The sequence below is a fragment of the Wyeomyia smithii genome, chromosome 2 (assembly GCF_029784165.1).
Source record: "Wyeomyia smithii strain HCP4-BCI-WySm-NY-G18 chromosome 2, ASM2978416v1, whole genome shotgun sequence".
Taxonomy (NCBI): domain Eukaryota; kingdom Metazoa; phylum Arthropoda; class Insecta; order Diptera; family Culicidae; genus Wyeomyia; species Wyeomyia smithii.
The window spans coordinates 139,029,955-139,056,667 of record NC_073695.1 but is presented as its reverse complement, the minus strand read 5'-3'; the positions used below and the strand labels follow the sequence as shown (position 1 = coordinate 139,056,667).

Sequence of the window (26,713 nt, the reverse complement as noted above, 5' to 3'; positions counted from 1 at the left end):
AGCTGCCGCACGGAGCAACTCAAAATCCTATCGAACGAGAATGGGAATCGAATGGGGAGACTTAGTGGAGCCAGCCAAAAACACCTCAAGAAACTGAGGGAAAGTGGGTATAACCGAGAGGAAGCACTCCAGTTGGCTCGAATCCCACAAAATACAAAAAACCTCTCCAAACGCCCTAGAAATTCGGACCTAAATGGGTCAAACAGCAGTAATGATCCGCGTCCCCAGAAACTGCCACGCCAAACGGGAAATGCTCTATCAACGGCTACTAGATCCGTTCAGCAGCGAATCGAGGCGATTAGGACTCAAAGAGCACGCCCGTCGTATAAAGATGTTGTTGATGGTGTTAAGCTAGGTATCCTTCCAGTAGGCTATCCAAACACAGAACTTACCACTCAGCAACTTAACGACACACACAATGCGATAATCTCAAGAGTACCAACTGCGCCGCTCAAAATAACATTTAATTTTGTTTTTACATTTAATACCACTGATAAATTCAAAATCAGTTTAGGTGTAGGACAAACAACAATATCGCACGCTTAGCCTTGGGGCTGATAGCGGTCTCGATCAACTAGATTAGTTGAGAGAATTCGTTATCGATATTGTTTTTGGCACATTTTGTATGTGTAGGATAAGTACAACGATACACCGTGCCCCAGTGCTGAGTCGAGAAAATTTCCAGCTCGAAAAGATCCTCGACTCGATCGGGAATCGAACCCGATATCACAACCGTGTGGGAGAGCTAGCTGACCGACATCGCTAACCACAGAGCCACGGGGACCACGGGTGTAGGAACTTGTTCTAAATTTTCCTGAGAGCGGTCACACGTTCGTGACGGCGGACAGCTTCCACGTAGCAGTGGAAGCAAATATGAAAGAACACCTATAGCTTAGGAAAATGTTTGCTCCGTTAAAAAACAACTAAGTAGCTAAGACTCAGCATCGTGAGCAGAACGTGCTGAACTTTTCTGTTTAAAATCGGATTTGTTTCGTATATACCGCTTGTCATGCAGAGTATCAACAAATCGTAATAAACATCACACTGCTGTGTATTTGCAGCAGCATCAAACCACAGTTGCAGTTTAGAAATAACCATTCATTATGCTCTTCCAAATACACTGCAAAAGTTGGAGTGTGCGTAACCAGATTATTTATGAGCGAAATTAGCGCCTTAACTGATTAAAATTGGAACCAGTACAACGCATGTGCGTTGGGCATAACGCAGTTGATGCTTTAGCGTACTTTGATTGTATTGCGCAGCTCCAAACCACTACACTTATAAAGCATCTGCCGATGTTCAGAAGGTTGGCATCGTGAAAAAAGTCCAACCAGCAATCAATACTGATAAGTTGGGTACTGACTCCATTGAAGAAATTATTTTCTGATCGATTCACTTTCATGAATCAGGTCATTTGAGAACATCATTCAATCATTAACAGTAAACAAAAACATAAGATTAGTCCAAAACATTTTGCATTTAATTATGACTCTGGTTTCATTCACATGCATTCGGTTCTGCGTTACTGGCACCAGCGTCAATAACATCCGCGGCAACAAGGCTCGCCATTGGCTGTTTCGGTTGCTGACGATTTTTAGGGATGCACGAGCCGTTGATACGCACCGACTCGCGGAAGTAAAGAACGGTTTTTTGAGCGCCTCAAAACTGATCGTTCGCCCGAAGCCGAACCTTACCGAGACATTACGATTTTTGTGTATATGATACATATTCTGATTTTGATCTCTGTGTATTGTATTCCTTGTACAAATTTTGCGTTATGCGTATCACGCATTGGTTGTGCGAAGTCAGAGCAAATTCTGTGCGAATTGAAAGGACACATTGGATAGTAGCCTTGAAAATGGCTGGTTGCTGCAAATGCAGTTTTCATTTAATTATCGCATAAATGCTACATGGTCAGATAGCGTGCGATATCCGCTGTGTCATAATAAATTTTCCGAACGTTGTGGAAGGGTATAACTGGGAAAAGATTGTGACTTAATTATTTCCAGTTATACCACTCTACAACGTTCGAAAAATTTTATTTCGTATGTCGTAATACTAATGTACGAAAAATACATCTCATTCATTCTGGCTCAGAGCGATCTTCTGATAAGCTCCGCCTTTATTTTCAGTTCCTACAGATTTTCTCAGTTTCGTAACACGGATGTACCAAAATGATTTCTTGTGAACATTCTGTCGAGCCGGACCGATAGAGCTTTCATAGAGGCAACGAAATAACATGTATTGTGTCGAGTTACGCGGCTTGGAAGAAGAAAATGTTCCCGTCCCCGTGTTTGTCGGTATGTAAGCGAAATTTATGAGCGGCTTTGGCTGAAACAGGCTCTTATATGGGCCAAATAGCATATTTTAAATTGCAAGGTATATGATTCTGTCGACCGTGCTTGGGAACCAATCATATAACGACCAATCAGAGGTCGATTTTTTCGTTTTGACAAAGCTTGACTATTTTCAATAGTACAATAGTTTGAATAATAAAATTACAATTATTTTTATTTGGGAAGAACCTTAGAAGATTTTCCAATCTATTGCTGCAAGAACGAAGAAAATCCATCGAATACTAACCGATTTATTAGCATTTGAAATTGGACATATTTTTCACTTTTTTCGGTTTTAGATTTTCATTTCACACCCTATGTAGCTGAACTGCCTGAGAGAAGTATTCTACTTCAAAAGGGCTCTCACTTTCAAGAACAATTAATAATGAAAAATGCAATCAAGTTAAAGTCAATGAGTTTGTCATACTTCTCCAACTTGAGCTGAACATTGAACTATTAACGTCAAGCTTTCATGCATCAAGTTTAGTTTCGTATAAGGGTACTGAATAAAATAATGGCTATTTTCTAAAAATTAGTACACAACATATGAAAACTGTAAAATTATATGAAATTAATGGACTATTAGTGAGAGTTGAGCGATTGTTCATAGCAATATTTCTAAATGTATTTTTAAGAATAGAATTAGAGCCTTAGAATAATTTACAGTCTGTGGAACCTTTGTTATAATAACAAGTTCGAGACGCTGACAAATAAATAAATGTCAGCAGTGGGCTGTAACAGGATATGCGAACCATTTTGCGTCATTCGAAGTGTCGAAATGTTAAAACTATATGTTTGTAGATTGGACATTGTATTTTTGTAAAATGTATCTCGTAATAAATATATTAAAATCATTTCTAATGCATCACTATCATTTTCCCTCATTATTTGGGATTCTGATCAGATAGGATTGCTCAAACAGCAATATCGTTTGATTGGGATCCCTGAAACAGTATCGTAGCTCCAATTACTCACTGAAATGTACTATAGCTAATTTTATTACAACATAGTTGAAGCTACCATGCTTAAAACCATGGTAAAATTGACTGCAATTCGATTTGCTGCGAAAAAATACGTATATGATTCAACGCCATTCGTATTTGATTTTATCACAACATGGTAGATTTTACTAGGAAACATTTTTGACATTGTATGATAAAATCAATAACATTTGTGGTAGTTTTAAATGCAGAATGTTTTCTACCGAAATTTAGTGATTTTTAGTTTTATTTTTACCATCGATATGGTAGTAGTCTGGGAGGGAGAAACGGACAGAAGCTGTGTAAGTGTCAAAATGAACCAAAATGAGCTGTCATCGACTGTCAATTTGAACCAAGGAAAAAAAGCATTTTTTTGCGATGAGTATTGTTATAATTGATACCTTTCAGTTGCTCGGAAAAATATTCATCGCTAACAGTTTTTGCATTAATTGTCGTTCCACAAAATATTTTGGTTTGTTTTTACGTAAAATAATGAATTTCATAAGCTTTAAGTAATAATCATGCTAGCTTACTTCGATTATTAAACTTGCGCTTCTCTGGATTTAAGGCTTTGGTTACAATTTCGAACATACTTCACTACGAACGAACTCAAAACCCTGAAAAAACTTCTATACAACAGCAAATTGAAAAAAAAACACAGACTCGAAAAATTAGTCTGTATAATTTGCACATTATTCGCGTTAAAAAAGATTTTGAAGGCTGTTCGCACTTATGTGAGCTCTCATATGTAATTGTTAAAATGTGCGTGATGACAAAAGCAAAAATATATCCTTTCTTCTTTTTCGCACGCAAAAACCAAACAAATATCAGCAACACCGTCAACGCGAATTTCCTATGTTGCTAAAAACTTCGTTCGAGTCATGCATGCGTTTCAGCAAGAAGATAGTTACACGCTATCAGAAAACGACGCATGTGAGTGTTCTCTGTTTTGAGTGTAGTATTCGTTTCTCCCTTCCAGGTAGTGGTTACTACGGGACTTTTCTCAGTGTAATAATAATTAACACATTTCGACTAGTGTGAATCAATCCCGAGAAATAAGATTTTTTAGTCCCTAGATAAGTAATGTCGCTGGCTTCGCTGGATTTTTACAGGTTATGTATAGAGTTGGTCTGCTTGGGAACGTAACGTCAAACGTCGTTACATTGAACGGAATCGTCGAGTATTTATTAGAGAATTTATTATTCAGAGGTATCAGACGGGTAAAATTGAAAAACTCATATGAAATACTCGATGCACTAATAATTCACATTAAATAATATGATTCGCTATGCACACTTGTAAAAAAATATCATCAATGAAAAATTTTGCATTTATATTTGCAGGGATAGTTGTCGATGATTTACAACATAAATTCAAGCGCATATGTGAAAGAAAATCATCCATGTTAGCCTCATCAATCCATTCCCGGCGGGTGATGCCGTATGGCATCACCTGACATCTGAACTTGGATTACAACTTAACAATTAAACTTGATAGTTTGAACGATTAAACTATTAAATACGGTTTGAGAACAGATCAATCTACAATACGCAACCCAGTTTGTGTTAATTGTACACGTAGTTGCTGAGTAATAAGAGTTTGAAGGTCATTTTCGAGGTAAAATCTGATTACTCTCTGCCGGGAATGGGTAAAGGAAATCATATACAAACATGAACTGTTTTACGATTCAGTTTCACACCGATTCACTCTCGATGTGCTCATCCATAATCTTTCCCATAATTAATAACAATCATTTTAACTGTTTAGTGTTGCCCTTATTTGTTTGAACAGCGCAAGCAAAGGGTGATAATCAGTTCTAAAATGATATACAATCGTTAAAAGCTAAAGTCAAGCAATGATAACACATTTATGTGCGAGCAATTTGGTTCAGTGTAGTCTGCTTTTTCTTTTGGCAGTTTTTGCCCATAACAAGGCTCAAAATAGGGTAGGTCTACTAGATCATGATTCTCAAAGCAGTTTTCAAGTCGAATCGCGACAAATCGACTCTAGTGCTTGGGATTTTTTGTGCAACATGATTTGCCTCGAATACAATGGGCACACTAGCGACATTACTTATCTAGGGACTAAATAATCTTATCCCGAGAAGCATTAGAACAAAAACCTCTTTCAGAAATAAATTTAAGTCCGTGAAATTCCAGAACTGTCAAATGACGTCATCGTACAATGACGATCTATAGAGCTTTCTACGCAGATCTCACCACTACAGCCTTGGTCGTGTGACCGTATAAAATCGATTTGTTTTCAACCAAAAAACCAGCTGATAGTCGGTTTCCAAAAATGATTGACTTGTGTATCTTAGCTCATTAGTGTTATCTGTATTGTTTCATTATAAAAACAGATGAAATTGGCGTAGCATTATTTGTAAAGAAGGAAATAGCAACGAAGAAGTATTAAAATAATTAATCAAATTATATCAGAAAATGTACCACTAAGGTTGTGGTTTAATCCACAATTGAAGAACCTAAAAATTGAAAACAAAAAGCACATAAAATATACAAAAAAGACAAAAATAGCGAAAATCTTCAAAACTACCGAGAAATTTGCCGTCAACTTGACGCAGCCATTAAAATTGCGCATGAAGAACATAACCGTAAGATCGAACATCAAATCAAGTCTTGCCCTAAGAACTTCTTCAATTACGTAAAAACCGAACTAAAAACTAGAAACTTTTCATCACGAATGCATCTTGACAGTAAATTAGGACAAACTAATAATGAAATATGTAGTATTTTTGCCACTTTTTTTCAAGAAATATACACCACATTTGAAGAAACAGATCGCAACCGCGAATATTTCTCGTATTTTCCTGAATTATCGAATTCTTTATCTGTCAATCAAATATCCGAATTCAAAATTCAGAACGCACTTAAAAACTTAAACGCTACGAAAGGTCCTGGAACTGACAGAATAGCTCCAAATTTTCTCAAAAACTTGGCAGAAGAACTATCTACACCCGAGCGGGGCCTAGTGTGGTTGGTAACGTCTCCGCCAACCACGCTCGACGCCTGGGTTCGAACCCCACCGCCGACATAGGTGTCGATGGTTGTGAGGTGGCGTGATCCACTCACAACCAACCCAACTGGTCTAGATTCAATCCTAGCCGACACCGGGAGATTTTCTGAGGCGAAAAATCTCTGGAATCACGCCTTCCATCGCATGAGGAAGTAAAGCCGTTGGCGCCGGTCCGTTAATAAACGGGTCGTGAGTTAGGGTCCTGGGTGTGGCGTCGCCTCCCTGGGCGTCGGTGATTGGCCACCACAGTGGCGGAAATAGACCGACGGAAAATAAGCGAGAATGAAAAAAACTATCTACACCTTTACTACACCTCTTTAATATGTCTCTGAAGAATGGAATTTTTCCAGAACTCTGGAAAACCTCATATTTAGTGCCTGTTTTCAAATCTGGCGCTAAATCTGACATTCGTTATTATCGTGGAATTGCCATTATTATATGCATTCCAAAATTATTTGAATCAATAATTAATGAAAAAATCTTTCAGCAAATATAAAACCAAATCACAACTCAACAGCACGGCTTTAATAAAGGCCAATCAACTACCACAAATCTTTTGGAATTCATAACTTTCACTTTGACTGTAATGGACAACGGCAACCACGTAGAAGCTCTTTATACGGACTTTGGCAAGGCATTTGACAGAATCGACATACCTTTATTGCTCTTTAAGCTCGAAAAATATGGAATGGAAACAAAATTCTTGGAATGGCTGCAGTCATACTTAACAAAGAGAACACAAATAGTCCGCTTTCAAAATTCCTTTTCAAACCCAATAGAAGTAACTTCTGGGGTTCCTCAAGGTTCTCACCTGGGCCCTCTTCTTTTTATATTATACGTGAATGACATTTCCTTTCTTCTTAAATCAATACGTGTGCTTGTTTATGCTGACGACATGAATTTCCTTTCTTCTTAAATCAATACGTGTGCTTGTTTATGCTGACGACATGAATCTCTTTATAGAAATAATCAATGCAGAAGTCTTCGAAATATTCCAGAATGAAATTAATGTATTCTACACATTGTGCAACAAAAGTCTATTGCAACTCAACATTAAAAAATGTAATTCAATAGCCTTCAGCAGAAAAACAGTAACACCACCTACAAACATTTTTTAGAAAACCAACCAGTAGAAAAATGCAAAATCGTAAGGGACCTAGGCGTAATCTTAGACTCCAAACTTACATTCATAGAACATTATAATACAATTATCAACAAAGCAAAAAGTATGCTGGGCTTTATAGAACGCTTCGGCCACAATTCTCAAGACAATCAAACTATTATATATTACATACGTCCGACCAATTCTGGAATACTGTAGCATTGTATGGAATCCCTATATTGTAACACATGAAGAACGCATTGAATCTGTCCAAAAACAATTTCTTTTGTACGCGCTTCGTAAGCTAAATTGGACAGCATTTCCCTTACCATCATATGAAGCACGCTGCATGCTTATAGACATACAAGCACTTAAAGAACGCCGCGAACTTTCAATGCTTTATTTTATCATTGACATTATTTCTCAACGCATGCAATCTTCTAAATTACTATCACAACTAAATTTTTATGCACCCAGTCGTCAATTGAGAAATCGTAAATATTTTCGGAAAACTCTCACGGAACAAACTACTCAAAAAATGACCCAATAAATCGCATGATGCGTCACTATAATCAGCACTGCGAAAATATCGACATCACTATGGGCAGAAATCAAATCAAAATAAAACTAAAAATTGGCTTATCTATACATATAAAAATGCAGCTCTGTCTGTCTGTCTGTCTGTCTGTCTGTCTGTCTGTCTGTCTGTCTGTCTGTCTATCTGTCTGTCTGTTCCATATAGGCTTGGAAAATAATGAACCGATCGGCGTGAAATTTTGTATATAGGGGTTTTAGGGGCCGAGAAAGGTGACTAAGGTAATTCGAAACCCCTCCCTCTTCTGGAAGGGAGGGATCCCATACAAATGAAACACAAATTCATGCACATCTTGAAAACAAACCAAGAAAATGGAACCAAATTTGGCAGGTGGATGTTTTTAGGGGTAACAAATATATCCAGAAAGGTTTGACACCCCTCCCTCTTCTGGAAAGGAGGGTCCCATACAAATGAAACACATATTTATGCACATCTCGAAAACTAACCAAGCAAATGGAACCAAATTTGGCAGGTGGATGTTTTTAGGTGTAAAAAATACATCCATAATAGTTTGACACCCCTCCCTCTTCTGGAAGGGAGGGTCCCATACAAGTGAAACACAAATTCATGCACATCTCGAAAACAAACCAAGCAAATGGAACCAAATTTGGCAGGTGGATGTTTTAGGTGTTAAAAATATGTCCATAATAGTTTGACACCCCTTCCTCTTCTGGAAAGGAGGGGTCCCATACAAAAGAAACACAAATTCATGCACATCTCGAAAACAAACCAAGCAAATGGAACCAAATTTGGCATGTATATGTTTTAAGGGGTAACAAATATATCCACAATGGTTTGACACCCCTCTCTCTTCTGGAAGGGGGGTGGGCTCCCATACAAATGAAACACAAATTCATGCACATCTCGAAAACAAACCAAGCAAATGGAACCAAATTTGGCAGGTGGATGTTTTTAGGGGTAACAAATATATCCACAATGGTTGGACACCCCTCCCTCTTCTGGAAAGGAGGATCCCATACAAATGAAACACATATTTATGCACATCTCAAAAACTAACGAAGCAAATGGAACCAACTTTGGCAGGTGGATGTTTTTAGGTGTAAAAAATATTTCCATAATAGTTTGACACCCTTCCCTCTACTAAAAGGGAGGGGTTCCATACAAATGAGACACAAATTCATGCACATCTCGAAAATTAACCAAGAAAATGGAACCAAATTTGGCATGCGGATGTTTTTAGGTGTGAAAATTTATCCATAATAGTTTGACACCCCTTCCTCTTCTGGAAGGGAGGGTCCCATACAAATGAAACACAAATTCATGCACATCTCAAAAACAAACCAAGCAAATGGAACCAAATTTGGCAGGTGGATGTTATTAGGGGTATCAAATATATCCACAATGGTTTAACACCCCTCCCTCTTCTGAATAGGAGGGTCCCATACAAATGAAACACATATTTATGCACATCTCGAAAACTAACCAAGCAAATGGAGCCAAATTTGGCAGGTGGATGTTTTTAGGTGTAAAAAATATATCCATAATAGTTTGACACCCCTCCCTCTTCTGTAAGGGAGGGTCCCATACAAATGAAACACAAATTCATGCACATCTCGAAAACGAACCAAGCGAATGGAACCAAATTTGGCAGGTGGATGTTTTTAGGAGTAACAAATATATCCATAATGGTTTGACACCCCTACCTCTTCTGGAAGGGAGGGGTCCCATACAAATGAAACACAAATTCATGCACATCTTGAAAACAAACCAAGAAAATGGAACCAAATTTGGCAGGTGGATGTTTTTAGGGGTAACAAATATATCCAGAAAGGTTTGACACCCCTCCCTCTTCTGGAAAGGAGGGCCCCATACAAATGAAACACATATTTATGCACATCTCGAAAACTAACCAAGCAAATGGAACCAAATTTGGCAGGTGGATGTTTTTAGGTGTAAAAAATACATCCATAATAGTTTGACACCCCTCCCTCTTCTGGAAGGGAGGGTCCCATACAAGTGAAACACAAATTCATGCACATCTCGAAAACAAACCAAGCAAATGGAACCAAATTTGGCAGGTGGATGTTTTAGGTGTTAAAAATATGTCCATAATAGTTTGACACCCCTTCCTCTTCTGGAAAGGAGGGGTCCCATACAAAAGAAACACAAATTCATGCACATCTCGAAAACAAACCAAGCAAATGGAACCAAATTTGGCATGTATATGTTTTAAGGGGTAACAAATATATCCACAATGGTTTGACACCCCTCTCTCTTCTGGAAGGGGGGGCTCCCATACAAATGAAACACAAATTCATGCACACCTTGAAAACAAACCAAGCAAATGGAACCAAATTTGGCAGGTGGATGTTTTTAGGGGTAACAAATATATCCACAATGGTTGGACACCCCTCCCTCTTCTGGGAAGGAGGATCCCATACAAATGAAACACATATTTATGCACATCTCGAAAACTAACGAAGCAAATGGAACCAAATTTGGCAGGTGGATGTTTTTAGGTGTAAAAAATATATCCATAATAGTTTGACACCCTTCCCTCTACTAAAAGGGAGGGGTTCCATACAAATGAAACACAAATTCATGCACATCTCGAAAATTAACCAAGAAAATGGAACCAAATTTGGCATGCGGATGTTTTTAGGTGTGATAATTTATCCATAATAGTTTGACACACCTTCCTCTTCTGGAAGGGAGGGTCCCATACAAATGAAACACAAATTCATGCACATCTCAAAAACAAACCAAGCAAATGGAACCAAATTTGGCAGGTGGATGTTATTAGGGGTATCAAATATATCCACAATGGTTTAACACCCCTCCCTCTTCTGAAAAGGAGGGTCCCATACAAATGAAACACATATTTATGCACATCTCAAAAACAAACCAAGCAAATGGAACCAAATTTGGCATGTGGATGTTTTTAGGGGTAACAAATATATCCACAATGGTTTGACACCCCTCTCTCTTCTGGAAGGGTGGGGTACCATACAAATGAAACACAAATTCATGCACATCTCGAAAACAAACCAAGCAAACGGAACCAAATTTGGCAGGTGAATGTTTTTAGGTGTTAAAAATATGTCCATAATAGTTTGACACCCCTTTCTCTTCTGGAAGGGAGGGTCCCATTCAAATTAAACACAAATTCATGCACATCTCAAAAACAAACCAAGCAAATGGAACAAAATTTGGCAGGTGGATGTTTTTAGGAGTAACAAATATATCCATAATGGTTTGACACCCCTCTCTCTTCTGGAAGGGAGGGGTCCCATACAAATGAAACACAAATTCATGCAAATCTCGAAAACTAACCAAGCAAATGGAACCAAATTTGACAGGTGGATGTTTTTAGGTGTAAAAAATATATCCATAATAGTTTGACACCCCTCCCTCTTGTGGAAGGGAGGGTCCCATACAAATGAAACACAAATTAATGCACATCTCGAAAACAAACCAAGCAAATGGAACCAAATTTGGCAGGTGGATGTTTTTAGGAGTAACAAATATATCCATAATGGTTTGACACCCCTCCCTCTTCTGGGAGGGAGGGGTCCCATACAAATGAAACACAAATTCATGCACATCTCGAAAACAAACCAAGCAAACGGAACCAAATTTGGCAGGTGAATGTTTTTAGGTGTTAAAAATATGTCCATAATAGTTTGACACCCCTTTCTCTTCTGGAAGGGAGGGTCCCATTCAAATTAAACACAAATTCATGCACATCTCAAAAACAAACCAAGCAAATGGAACAAAATTTGGCAGGTGGATGTTTTTAGGAGTAACAAATATATCCATAATGGTTTGACACCCCTCTCTCTTCTGGAAGGGAGGGGTCCCATACAAATGAAACACAAATTCATGCAAATCTCGAAAACTAACCAAGCAAATGGAACCAAATTTGACAGGTGGATGTTTTTAGGTGTAAAAAATATATCCATAATAGTTTGACACCCCTCCCTCTTGTGGAAGGGAGGGTCCCATACAAATGAAACACAAATTAATGCACATCTCGAAAACAAACCAAGCAAATGGAACCAAATTTGGCAGGTGGATGTTTTTAGGAGTAACAAATATATCCATAATGGTTTGACACCCCTCCCTCTTCTGGGAGGGAGGGGTCCCATACAAATGAAACACAAATTCATGCACATCTCAAAAACAAACCAAGCAAATGGAACAAAATTTGGCATGTGGATGTTTTTAGGTGTAACAAATATATCCACAATGGTTTGACACCCTTCTCTCTTCTGGAAGGGGGGCTCCCATACAAATGAAACACAAATTCATGCACATCTCGAAAACAAACCAAGCAAATGGAACCAAATTTGGCAGGTGGATGTTTTTACATCCGTGTAACAAATATATCTACAATGGTTGGACATCCCTCCCTCTTCTGGAAAGGAGGATCCCATACAAATGAAACACATATTTATGCACATCTCAAAAACTAACGAAGCAAATGGAACCAAATTTAGCAGGTGGATGTTTTTAGGTGTAAAAAATATATCCATAATAGTTTGACACCCTTCCCTCTACTAAAAGGGAGGGGTTCCATACAAATGAAACACAAATTCATGCACATCTCGAAAATTAACCAAGTAAATGGAACCAAATTGGGCAGGTGGATGTTTTTAGGGGTAACAAATATAACCATAACAAATTGACGCCCCTGTATTGTGCCGTGTCAAATAAATGTTGTGTGAAAAAAAAATTGATGCCCCTCCCCCTTTTAAAAGGGAGGGGTCCCATACAAAAGAAACACAAATTTAGTACAGCTCGAGAACCAATCCACCAAATAGAACCAAATTTTGCATGTAAATGTTTTTAGAGGTAACAAATATGTTCATAATGTTTCGACACCCCTCCTTCTTCTGAAAGAAGGTGTTCCACACTAATTTCTGCACATCTCGAGAAATAATCAAGCAAATGGAACCAAATTTGATATGTTGAGGTTTCTGAGAGCAAGAAAAATTTTTGACTCCATTCATTTTCAAATCCAAGATGGTGACTTCCGGTTTCTGAAAAACAACGAGATATGACCAAATACCACCCAATATGGGTATTTGCGAAATCGTGATGATGCATTGAAACCACAAATCGACCTCAGACAACATAACTAGAAAACTAGAAAACTGCCGAAAATGACCAAAAATTAACCAAATATGGGTGTTTCTTTACCCAGAATTGTTCGCAACACTTCAGAACTGAGCCCATAGCGGCGCGCGATTGTTCTATGACAGAAGTGCAGTCCGTGCTCTCGGACAAATAGATCGGGATCGACTGACAGCTCTAACTGTTTGATTGTGTGGTACGCGATCAGAAGCGAAACGTGGTAGAAGACTTGTAAGTGCTTATGATGTAAAATTGCCACGAATTTAATTAAATTTTGATCTAATGTTAACAGGTGAAGGGATAGTATAAATTAAATGCTTAGTTAGAAGTATCGGGATAGTAAGAGAATAGCTAAAAAAGGAAGTTTGAGTGAGTAGAAGGAGTAAGAAGAAAAAACACTGAATGTAAGTAGGTTAGAATAAAACTAAATCTTGTCAGCCTAATTTGGAATAAAATCTTACAGCTTTGAAGCTGCATAATACTTTGCTGCTAACTAAACAGTGTTTATTCTCACTCGAACAAACTTCAAAGATTCAGTCGTGCTATCACGAATTGTTCCCGCCGTTATAACGAGTGTCGAAACAATGGATGGAACCGGACAGTGCATTAGATGTGATCAACAAGATTCCGCTGACAATATGGTCGGCTGCGACTCTTGCTCAGCTTAGGCACATTTCGGGATCGAAGCTGGAAATGCGACAACTGTAAAGACGATGCAGTCAGTCGTCACTCAGTTGCTAGTTCGCATACAAGCAGTCGGTCAAGACAAGCAGAGATTCAACTTCAGTTAATGGAAGAACAACGTCAGTTGCGACTTAAACTCCAGGCAGAGGAGGATGTGATCCGCAGAAAGCGGATTGCAGAAGAAGACGAGATGCGAAAGCAACGAGCGTTAGAAGAAGAAAGATACCTGCGGGAAGAAGCAGAAATGTTGATGATTACGGAAGGCAGTGAAAATGGTAGTAGAAAAAGTAGGATTTCTAGTCGAGTATCCCGCGACAGGCTACAGTCCTGGTTAATAAATAATCCACCCGCAGTGCAAACATTACCATCAAGTAGAGCAACCCAACAGCCGACGATTCAGAATGCTGGCTCTAGTGCTGCGGCACAGCCTACAACCTCGCAGGTTTGCTCTCCGTTAGTTCCACAATCCAGCTCTACACCACGAACAAACCAGGTAAAACAAATAGTCTCCAACGGTATAGGTTATCCAACAGTTATAACTCGGTCGGCATCTTTACCGGCGATTGTTACCGCGCCGGACCCACCAACCACACACTCATCAGAAGTTTTAACGTCGTTGGGCAAGTCACCCGTCCTGTCGAAACCATTCTTTCGAATGATCTAATGAACATTAGTAATAATATAGATTTAAGTAAAATCATTGCACCAATAGCTAGTAGTGTTAGTTTGCAAGCTCCGGTGCTCCCTGACCATACCATAGTAGCACCAATAGTAGCTACTGCTACATTAAATCAACCACAGTCGAACTACTACCCCGTACACACGGGTATTTCTCCAAGTGTACCGCGATGCACCAGTAATGTTATCAATGCTCCCCTGGTTCGATCAGTACCACCAGCAAACATGTCGTGGAGTATAAGCCCAGGGAATACAATACCCAATTGTACAATGCCCTATTCTTTTTACAACGGTCCACAGTACCCCGCGGGACTGCCACCCCAAGTTTCAAGTTCCATGACCGATCACGCAACACCGCGAATTTCTAGCTCTATTTCAACGCAGTCAATCACTAGTACGGCTTTACCACAGGGGAATCCAACGGGTCACTCAGCTGGTGATATTTCCACTTACCCACACTTGTACACTCAGCCTAGAATGAGCTCTTCTGTCGCCACAAATATTCAGCAAGTGTTACCGGGACCTAGCGCAGCGCAGCTAGCCACCCGTCAAGTTATTTCAAAAGAACTACCAATATACTCCGATGATCCGCGCGAATGGCCACTTTTTTATAGCTCCTTTAAAAACAGTACAGAGACATGCGGTTTTACAAATGCAGAAAACCTATCACGATTGCAGAGATGCTTGAGAGGGCCAGCGTTGGACTCAGTCAAAAGTCGCCTGCTTATTCCTGACTCTGTGCCGTCGGTTTTGGAAACGTTACAACAACTGTATGGCAGGCCGGAAATTCTCGTTCATACAGTACTGCAAAAAATGCGGGCTGTTCCTCCACCGAAGATCGATTTGTTTACACTTATTACCTTCGGTCTAGCGGTTCGAGAAGCCGTGGACTATATGATCATGTCAAGGCTACAAGAACACTTGTGTAATCCAATGCTTCTGCAGGAGCTTGTAGATAAAATGCCTCCACAGCTGAAGATGGAGTGGTCGGTATACAAAATATCGAAACTAATAGTCAACCTGGCGACATTTGGAGAGTTCATGTCCGGTTTAGTTCAAACTGCGTCCGATGTAACAATGCCAGACACCATGGGCGGGTTTGTCCTCAAGAATCGTGATAAACAAAAATTGTGCTTACATGCCTGTTCAACAGCAGAAAATGAAGCGGATCCCAGAGAACCAGATGCCCATGAAAAACGCTGCTGTTACTGCACACAATTAGACCATATAATAACGAGCTGCCCCGAGTTCAAGGCACTAAACGTTGACAAAAGATGGAAGGCCGTAAAACAGAGAAGCCTTTGTAAGATGTGTCTTATACCTCACAAGAAGTGGCCTTGTCGATCGGTTAAAGAATGTGGTGTGCGAGGATGTCGTATTCGCCATAATGAACTTCTGCACTCTGGTTACCCCAGCGATGACACTTGGCGATCCACGTCGTCTAAATTTGAAGCGATCACATCCGACATTTCACATCAAAACCATCATGGATCCATTTCATATTCACTGTTCCGATACCTCCCAGTTACCATTCACGCGAACGGTCAACAGATAAAAATTTTTGCATTTCTGGATGACGGTTCCTCCGCCACTCTCATCGAAGGCAGCATCATTGCTGAGTTGGGAATCACAGGTCCTACCGAATCACTTCTGCTCAGTTGGACTGGTGATATGACGCGTGAGGAGATAAAGTCAAAACGAATCACAATAGCAGTCTCAGGGTCGGCACACAAAAAACAGTTTAAACTTGAAAACGTGCGCACAGTTGGAGCGCTAAAGCTACCACCGCAAACGTTGCAATACAGAGACTTAACAGCAAATTATCCACATTTAAAAGGTCTTCCGATCCGCAGCTACGTAGATGTCGTTCCAAAGATGATAATTGGTTTGGAGCATGCTCGCCTTTTATCAATGCTAAAAATACGAGAGGGTAGAAGCAATGATCCAATCGCAGCCAAGACACGTTTGGGATGGTGTATCTTTGGTAAATCTTCGGAAAGATCGGTTTCAGTAGAACGGATAAATATTCACGAAGACATTAGCAATCTGGACTTACATGAGCAAATGCGACAATTCTTTTCAGTCGAAGAAGCCACAGTATCAAAGCGACTCGAGCCGAAGGATGAAAAACAAGCTCAAAAGACGCTCAAAGAAACCACCAAACGAATCGGTGAGCGGTACGAGACAGGTTTACTCTGGAAACTAGAAAATCCATGCCCGATAACTATCAAATGGCTTTTCGGAGATTAATATCCTTAGAAAAAAGGTTGACTTAGGATCCAGATCTGTATAAGAATGTTCAATGAACATTCTTATACACAAAAATGATACGCGCATCGTATAACTGAGTTCGAACTGAAAACCACGAAATTAGGAAAGTACTGGTATTTACCATTAGGAGTAGTGCAGAATCCAAAGAAACCGGGAAAAATTCGGCTGATTTGGGATGCGGCAGCTCGAGCGAGCGGAGTTTCCTTTAACGATATGCTACTTAAGGGACCCGACATGCTAACAGCACTTCCAGCTATCTTGATGCGCTTCCGAATGCGAAACGTTGCAATGTATGGAGATATACGTGAAATGTTTCACCAGATTCGCATACGGGATCAAGACAAACAATTTCAGCGTTTTCTGTGGCGGGACTCACCAACGGATACACCTCGCATCTATGTGATGGACGTTGCCACGTTTGGAGCGACATGCTCACCATGCTCTGCGCAATACATCAAAAATGAAAACGCTCGAGCATGGAAAGATACACACCCAAAAGCGTCAGAAGCAATCATCGAGGCGCATTACGTTGACGATTTTCTAGACAGTGTTGATACGGAGGAGGAAGCGGTGCAATTAGTACGCGAGGTGCAGTTCGTCCACCAGCAGGCTGGATTTGAAATTCGAAATTTCTCATCCAACTCACGAAAGGTGTTGGAATGTCTGGGAGAAAGCAATGAATCACAGAATAAACCGATGAATTTGGAGAAACCTAAGCATGTAGAAAGAGTACTCGGACTGATATGGCAGCCGTCGCAAGATGTATTTACTTTCGATATCTAAAGTCACACGGACATCCGAAAACTCGTGGAGAGCGGGCTCGTGCCAACGAAACGCCAGGTGTTGAGAACAATCATCTCTCTGTTCGATCCTTTAGGATTTGTAGCTCATTTCATTATAAACGGGAAAATTTTGATGCAAAACGTTTGGAGATCTGGTACCAATTGGGACGAGTGCATTACCAAAGAACTACTTGTTGAATGGCGTCGATGGAGTCGGATGGTATTGCAGTTGAATCTAGTACAAGTTCCCCGATGTTTCTTCAAGGGTGCAAAAAGAGAACAGCTTGGAAATGTACAGATTCACATGTATGTGGACGGAAGTGAAAATGCAAGTGCGTGTGTCATTTACTTGCGGATAAATAATGGGGGTTCTGTGCGCTGTACTTTGGTGACCGCAAAGACAAAAGTAGCTCCATTGAAACCACTCTCAATTCCTCGTATGGAACTACAGGCGGCTATGATAGGCAGTCGCTTATTAGATATGGTTTGTTCTACTACAACATTCCCTGTACATCAGCGTTTCCTGTGGTCGGATTCATCGACTGTTCTTTCTTGGCTCCGGTCAGATAGTCGCCGATATCATCAGTATGTGTCATTCCGGGTAGGCGAGATATTAACCCTAACGAATATCGATGAATGGAGATACGTGCCCTTGAAATTGAATGTGGCCGATGAAGCCAACAAATGGGGTAGCGGTCCCCGTTTCGACCCTACAAGCCGATGGTTTACCGGACCGAGCTACCTTAACCTTCTTGAGCACAAGTGGCCTGTGCAAAAACAGAACACTACCACAAACGAGGAACTTCGAACTGCGTTTATCTCTTTACATCGCTCGGCCACGAACCAGATATTTGTGAAATTTGATCGCTTTTCCAAATACGAAAGGCTCCTACGTGCGGTAGCATACCTACTGCGATCCATAAAGCGGTTCCGAAAAGAGGCAGTGTTCGGACCACTCACAAGTGAGGAACTATTTCAGGCGGAGAACTTATTGTGGATAATAGTACAAGAATAAATTTATGGAGAGGAACGTAAAATACTATAGTGCATCAAAATTAACAAAACCGAAAACTCAAGATATTTGGCAAAACCCAATCAGTTATATAAGCTTTCTCCATTTTTGGACGATTACATGGTAATGAGGATGAACAGCAGAGCAGTGAACACAGGAGATAATCCCTTCGGGGTGAGCCATTGACCCCATTATACTACCAAAGGGACATTATGTGGTATTTTTACTAGTTGATAGCTACCACCGTCGATTCCTTCACGGAAACAACGAAACCGTATGTAACGAGATAAGGCAAAGGTTTCAGATTTCTTCTCTACGGCGTGTGGTAAAACAAGTATCACAGAGTTGTCAACATTGTCGCGTCTACAAGGCTGTTCCAAAACAACCGATGATGGCACCTTTACCGGTGGAAAGGCTTACACCGTTTATTAAGCCATTTACACACAGAGGAATCGACTATTTTGGACCGATTCTAGTAAAGCAGGGGCGTAGTCTGGCAAAACGGTGGATAGTTCTGTTCACATGTCTGACAATAAGGGCTGTACATCTAGAGGCGGCGCATGATCTATCAAAACAGTCATGTATTTTAGCTATTCGCAGATTTGTAGCGCGTAGAGGTTCCCCACAATCGTTCATATCTGACAATAGGACAAATTTTATTGGGGCAAGTAATATTTTGAAAGAGCAAATGAGAGAAATAAATGGAGAATGTGCGGTCACCTTCACCAACGCTCGGACTGCTTGGTTGTTCAACCCACCATCGGCACCCCACATGGGTGGATCATGGGAGCGCCTGGTACGATCCGTAAAGACAGCAATGAAAGCTATAGCTGATCACCCTCACCATCCCTGTGACGAGGTACTAGAAACCATTGCTCTGGAGGCTGAATCAATGGTGAACAGTAGGCCCTTAACGTACATCCCGCTGGAAACGGAACAACAGGAAGCGTTAACCCCAAACCACTTTTTGCTCTATGGCCCTGATGGAATTAAACAACCAGCACAACAATTCAGATACGAGGGAGCGGCGCTTAGAGATAGCTGGAAGCGGGCTCAATACTTAGTTGATCAGTTTTGGAAGCGATGGATCAAAGAATACGTCCCTACTATAACCAGACGAACAAAGTGGTTTCTTCCAGTGAAGCCCCTAGAACCTGGCGATTTGGTGGTGGTGATAGACGACAGTAGAAGGAATGGCTGGATTAGAGGACGAGTCGTGGAAGTAGTAAAAGGAGTAGATGGACAAGTTAGGCGAGCATTGATTCAAGTAAGAGAGGGACTAATGTGGCGACCTACCGTGAAGCTAGCCTTGTTGGAAGTCCAAGATCGCAGGACTACACGGGCGGGGGAATGTTCGCAACACTTCAGAACTGAGCCCATAGCGGCGCGCGATTGTTCTATGACAGAAGTGCAGTCCGTGCTCTCGGAAAAATAGATCGGGATCGACTGACAGCTCTAACTGTTTGATTGTGTGGTACGCGATCAGAAGCAAAACGTGGTAGAAGACTTGTAAGTGCTTATGATGTAAAATTGCCACGAATTTAATTAAATTTTGATCTAATGTTAACAGGTGAAGGGATAGTATAAATTGAATGATTAGTTAGAAGTATCGGGATAATAAGAGAATAGCTAAAAAAGGAAGTTTGAGTGAGTAGAAGGAGTAAGAAGAAAAAACACTGAATGTAAGTAGGTTAGAATAAAACTAAATCTTGTCAGCCTAATTTGGAAAAAAATCTTACAGCTTTGAAGCTGCATAATACTCTGCTGCTAACTAAACAGTGTTTATTCTCACTCGAACAAGAATGATGCTCAGGGGCCAGAAATTGTCACAAAATGTCATTTTGAAATACAAGATGGCGACTTACGGTTTTATGGAAAATAGTCGAAAATGACCAAACAACACCCAATATGAGTGTTTCTTCAACCAGAATGACGCTCAGAGACCAGAAATTGTCTCCAAATACAATTTTGAAATCCGAGATGGCGACTTCCGCTCTCTGAAAAAACAGCCAAAAATGGCCGATTTCCATCCAATATGAGATGCTTCGATACTAGAATAATACACAGGAGCTAGAATCAACCACACACACCATTTTGAATTCTAAGATGGTGACTTCCAGTTTCTGGAAAACAGCCGAATATCACTAAATAATACCTATTATGGGTGTTTCTTGAACCAGAATGACGCTCAGGGGCCAGAAATTGTCACCAAATGCCATTTTAAAATGCAGGATGGTGACTTTCGGTTTCTGAAAAATAGCCTAAAGTGACCAAATACCACCCAATATGAGCTTTTCTTTAACCAGAATGATGCATAAAGCTAAAAATTGACCTAAGGCACCATTTTGAATTGTAAGATGGCAACTTCTGGAAAACAGCCGAATACTACTACATATGAATATTTCCGTAATCTAAATGATGTATAGAAGCCAAGCATTGACCCTGGACACCATCTTGAATTCGAAGATGACCACTTTCAGTTTTTGAAAAACAACGAAAATAACTGAATACCACCCAATATGAGTATTTCCGGAGAGGTGATGTACTAAAGGCAGAAAACGAGGATGTTGTCATTCCGATAAAACCAATAATTTCAAACGATATAAACAAAATAGGCACAAAAATAGGCGGGACGAAGTTTGCCGGGTCAGCTAGTAACTTGAATAAAAGTTCGGGGCAGGAAGAAATTTTTTGTTACCCACCAGCGTGTTGTTTATTTGCAACCAACAAAAAACATGTATTAGTGAAATCGACCACTAATACTACCGCAGATAGAAAGGTCTATTCGACCATAAATCATTTGACATGGAAACGCTTATTTCATGTTACTGATGATTCTCCGTAAAGTAGGATTTTGTTCAATAAAAAAGAAAGCAAAGGTTATACATCTATCACCGTCATCACCGTAAATAAAAATAATAACATATTCTTTGTGAATTAAAATCACGTGTTATTTTGATTGCCCATTTCTGTTGCTATTTTCAAGTAAAATAAATATATGAAAATGAAACTACTAACAAAGGTTAAATTGTAATTTGACATTATTAATATTTTTCGTTCTGTTCTAATTTCCAATAAGTGAATTTATTAGCAAGAAAATTTAACTGAAGTGTCCAACTCCTCTGACATTAGAAGATTTAGTTATTTACACAATAATCGTTTCTCGTGTTTCCATCTACAGTGTCGCGCACAAATTGTGAGAGTTAAAAACGGTAAAACTCTAATTTTAGACTGAATTAATAATAGGCCCTGCAATGAACGGATAGTTAACGCATGCGTACAAAACCAATATACATACCTTCATGAAATAGTTAGCTATTAAAAAACAGATGCAAAAAACGACGTTTATAAAAAGTAAGAATGGTGATATTCCACGAAAATAAGTTACAATTATGTAATGTACAATTTATATTTACCAACAACACTTACCTTTGCATAAATATTTCAACGTACAATTTCTAAATGTGTCGTCACAATTTCACTATACAAATAAATCAAAATATCAATTTTCTTTGTGAACCACTTCTGAAAAAATCAAAGAGAGAAATATGTAACGTCCATTCAATTTCTATCAACAACAGTGAATAACAAAATTGAAAAACAAATAACTGTTCGCGCAAGCGCAATAATTTTGTTTTCAAAAGCATTGAGATTTTCAACTCTGTTATGAACGTAGCAAGACATATGATGACAGATGAATAAATTGTGTCACACAGATTTAGAAACTAGAGATGGGTATATAGGGTATTCTAATCCGAATGATTGAAAATTCGTTCGTAGTTGAATGATAAGATATTCTGGACTGACCAGTGTCAGCGTCAGTAGTAGCGAGGCTGTGACGTGTTAACTTTGCAAGTAGTATGAAGGTGTATCGAAAATTTGACTATATTGGGTAATTTCTGTTCTATTTAGTTTAATGTACAGATTTGTTCATTGCAACGTAAAGAAATTCTATTTAGGGTTCCTTTCTCATCAAAACCTTTGGTCATTTACAGTGCCTGTATGAGTAGACTTTTTGAGAGACTGGTCCTGCTGGAGCCGTAAGGCTGGCGGTAACTAAGCGGGGCTCTTCAGATTTACGTTGTAGCGCACCAGATGAAACGGGTGATGGCACCCACCAAAACACTGTTTAGATGCCTCCCAACACTACCCTTATTACAATGTAATAAGTTTGAGCAGAGGACAACATATGCGGCACATTAACGCAACCTGACTTAGATTGGGTCATTGTTTCACATTTTTGTTTTCAAAATAAAAGTTCTTCATACTTGAATGTGGTGATAGTTATTTCCTTGCTTGTGTCCAGATGATCATGATACTCACTTTATGTCTGTCTAGATGTTCGTGTTCGACTGTTTGAAGAAATTCGTAAGTTATAAGAGTATGGATGATAGAATTGTTGCCTGGTCAAAAAAATTGCACACATACACACATACATACACTACCCGTCATAAGTTTGGAATCGCTTTACTGAGTATTGCAACACCCAGTTTGAACATTGCAACACCTCCTGAAAAGTTTAGCATCGCCTGGAATAGGCGGATATCCCGTGTTTTTGACAACCTAGAAAGTTGCGGTTTTCAGCAAACTTGTTCAGAAGGTCAAAGGCTACTGTATAGTAGCCAATTCAGTGTGAAATTTTACCGCTATGTGGCGCTAGTGGACACACAATGTGTCGTATTTTGAACTTAACTAATCTCACGATTCCGACCTGCTAGAAAGTTGCGGTGTTCAGCAAACTTGTTCAGGAGGCTTAAGGCTTCTACATGGTAGACAATTAAATACTGGATTACTCAGCTATGCGGCGCTAGGGTTCATACAGTTTTTCGTATTTAGACTTAAACTTATCGCGTGATTATTACTACCCACAAAATTTCGGTCTTTGGCTAGTGCCACCAGTTCTGGTCAAGCATGTCGAAATACAGTGGTTCCTAAATGATGGGATTATTGAGCTAAACTGAATTCGAAACGCTCAAAACTACATGCACACTAGCGCTGCGTTGCGGCTGAATTTCGCACTATCAGGGTTGTTACAGTCGGCGCGGATTTTGCGTTTCTCGCGGATTTGGCGCGGTTTTACTACTCCATGGCGTGGATTTTGCGGAAAGCCAAGTTGCAACATGATGCAACACGCAACAGCGAGCAAACGAAATCGCTTGATGTTACAAGCCGCAATACGGTTATGAGTTAAATCGTTGCGTGTGTGAGTGCACCATCGGTGTTTATTCGCTGGATACAAAAATCAAATGCGAATTTGGAATAATTCATCTAAAGAATATTACAAATTGGTACAACTGAAAAGAAAGGCGTGGCCTATTTCGTAGCACCCTTCGGCTATAAAAAAGTTTTTCTGGGAAAACAAGCTACACACATCAGTCGGATGGTGAGCTGGATGGACCGTCCACAACGTTGACAGCAGTAGCAGCAGATATCAGCACTCAGCAGTAACAAAAAAAGCAGAGGGTTGCGCCTGTGGCTGCCTTCAAATTAAACAAATCACTTGCCCTGTGGTTGGTCACAACGTCTCAGGCCTCTGCCAGGCTGAACGCCAACGCAAGCGATCGGGCGAGATTTTTGCGGTACATCAGCCGGCACTTCCTCTAATGGAAAAGTTGGATCATTTTGTTCAGAAGAATGTTACTGTCGGTAATATTACACAGATGCGATTGCATCATATCCGATATGGAATTGAACAATTGTTCTTTTGGGGACAAATAAAACACTTAATTTGAAGAGTTAATAGCTTTGGGTAACAGTAGCAGTATGGTAACAGCCTCAGCGGTAGGTGCAACCGATACTTCCCTAAGGCCGATGTTATAAGGAAGTAAATGGAAGCGGCACGGCGAAACAGTTCGGGTGTTCTTGAACGCGCGTCATTTTTCGTTGTTGATATTTTTCCCCACATGAAACGACGCGCTTTCGTACGATAGCGGCGGTATTAGCGGTAGATGCATTGGCCAACACTTACTCTAGTAAAGCCGTGTCTAATTTTCAATGTGAAAACACCTGTCTATTGTGTTGGCCGTGCGCATTAGGCCTCTGCCTGGCTAAACGCGAAAAGCGGCGCGAACCGATTCGCCAGCCGTAGGTTAATGTACAGCCGTAAGTAGAGCTATGTAAAAGTATTCTACTTCAACTTTACGGTCGTGGCTTTGCACACAACCATCCTGTGGTTTTTTTTCTATTTTTCAACTCATCAAGGGAAAAGTTTTCAAGGGGTGACTTTTGAGAAATTGTCAGAATTTTCATTTAAAATTATTGAAATAAAAAGACTTTAGAAACAAAAAGTGAATTAACCCTCTAGTGCCCAAGGTAATTTCTAGACGGGCTTCGGTAGAATCACTTTGAATCATTATAAACACTTTTGAAGTAGGTATTTATTGAAACTTTTTAGAGGTTTGACTGCCCAGCATTGGGCAGTAGAGAGTTAAAAAACGGTCACCTCTGATTTTTGTCTAAAACTCTTAGGAAAATTTCAAAAAGAGCACCCTTAAAAAGAAAAATCTTATCTAACAAAAACTTCTCTATTTAAAAATCTCAAATTTGTTTAAAATGCAAATATCCGATTTTGTTCAATTTTCAATTATTTTGTCAATGTGTTCATTTTACCAATGTTCAAATATTTTTTTAGTACAAACGCGAACAAAGGTATCACCGCAGATGAACAGACGTGCCACGAAATTTCTTTTCGTGGATTTCAATAACAGTCAATTCAAATGAGTTTTAGTTACGCGGAATATGGCAACCCGCAGCGGTGGTGTCACTGACAGGGTTATCAAAAACATTTTGGAATAAACTGTAATAATGTTGTAAATAAAAACGGAAAAAACTGGATCCCTAATATGAGAGGAACAAAACTAACATGTGAGAATTCGATTTGACAAAGCTTATTTATTCGCTTAAGATTTTGCCTTTTTTTTCTGGTTTTCTCTAAATTCCATTAAATCGGGTGTCAATTTCGCAAAGGGAGATAATATACCACACATATATGACAAGGCACCAATCACTTAATATGTAGCATTCTCGCTCCAGGTCACAATCAAAAATATTTAATAATCTCAAGCCTAAGTCAACCCTATTCGAATACAGATTCTACAAAATTTTCAAAAGTTTCTTTATCCATTATTGACCCTTTTGCTTCTACATTGTTTTTAATGTTTTTTTTTTTTTCATTTTTATGTCATATCATGTTGCTATAAAATTGGCTGAGTTCGTGCGAGCAGCGGATAGAAATGAGTGAAATCCTTGTTTACTCCCTGTTAAAAATTTTTTATAGAGGAATTGAGATACAATTTTTACTTAAGAAAATATTTTAAAATAGACAAAAACAATGGGAACTTGAGCTGATAAAAAATCTGGATAGAACTGGCAAAACATACAAAAACTGGATGATTTTGTGATTCAACTGTTTAACTGGATTACACGAAAAAAAAAACCTGGAAGAATTTAGTTTAAATCAAAACATTGGCATCTCTGGTAACGTTTTTTTAGGAATTTTGTATAAATATTTTATAAAAATGTTTTGTACTGTAATTAATATAAATATGGTTTTTCGAACAATTTTTTTTCAGCATTATTCCTAAACATTGGCGCAGTAAGGGTTTTGACTCACGATGAACTTTAGCAGGATGTCGAAAACCTGGAAAAACCTGGAAAATCAGGAAATGTCAGGGAATCCATTTTTTAGGGAAATCAGGGAATATCGGGGAAAATTGAAAAACATTCAGGGAAAACTTTTTAACCGAAACGCGATTATTTTTTAAACGACTCTCTAGGGCAAAAACTGATTTTTTAGCGTAAAAGGTTAATTCGCGACCTCTACGCTTCGGTTTCATATCCGATTCAACACATTTTTCGCTGGGATTTTAGAGTTGCGTTAATCTACGTTGCACTTTTATGCGCTGAATGCTGAAAAATATCAGGGAAATTAATGTTGTAATTCAGGGAATATCAGGGAAAATCAGCGAATTTGGTTTCAAAAACTTTTTCGCCACCCGGATTAGTTTCTAAAGTTCATGTTCAAAAGTTGTGGACAAAAAACAAAATTCAAATGTTCTGCGTTTTAGACTCAACACAAATAAGCTATACATTAGCGTGGGACAAAAAATTAAGTCAGCTCCAAGGCTTAGTTTCCATACGATTT

The 26,713-nt window shown here is 39.4% G+C and overlaps 1 protein-coding gene and 1 long non-coding RNA gene across 2 annotated transcripts; one reads left to right on the top strand and one right to left on the bottom strand.

The window, feature by feature from the left end:
• Positions 1-19,258: 19,258 nt before the first annotated feature.
• Positions 19,259-20,005, top strand: LOC129719981 (uncharacterized). Its single transcript, XM_055671385.1, has one exon. The coding sequence runs from the start codon at positions 19,259-19,261 to the stop codon at positions 20,003-20,005; it is 747 nt and encodes a 248-aa protein (XP_055527360.1).
• Positions 20,006-21,599: 1,594 nt separating this feature from the next.
• LOC129720827 (uncharacterized) lies at positions 21,600-22,137 on the bottom strand. The gene is made up of 3 exons (XR_008727293.1): positions 22,000-22,137; positions 21,869-21,885; positions 21,600-21,819 (listed from the first exon to the last, which is right to left on the bottom strand). It is a non-coding gene; the product is annotated as an uncharacterized LOC129720827 (long non-coding RNA).
• Between the last annotated feature and the right edge of the window lie 4,576 nt (positions 22,138-26,713).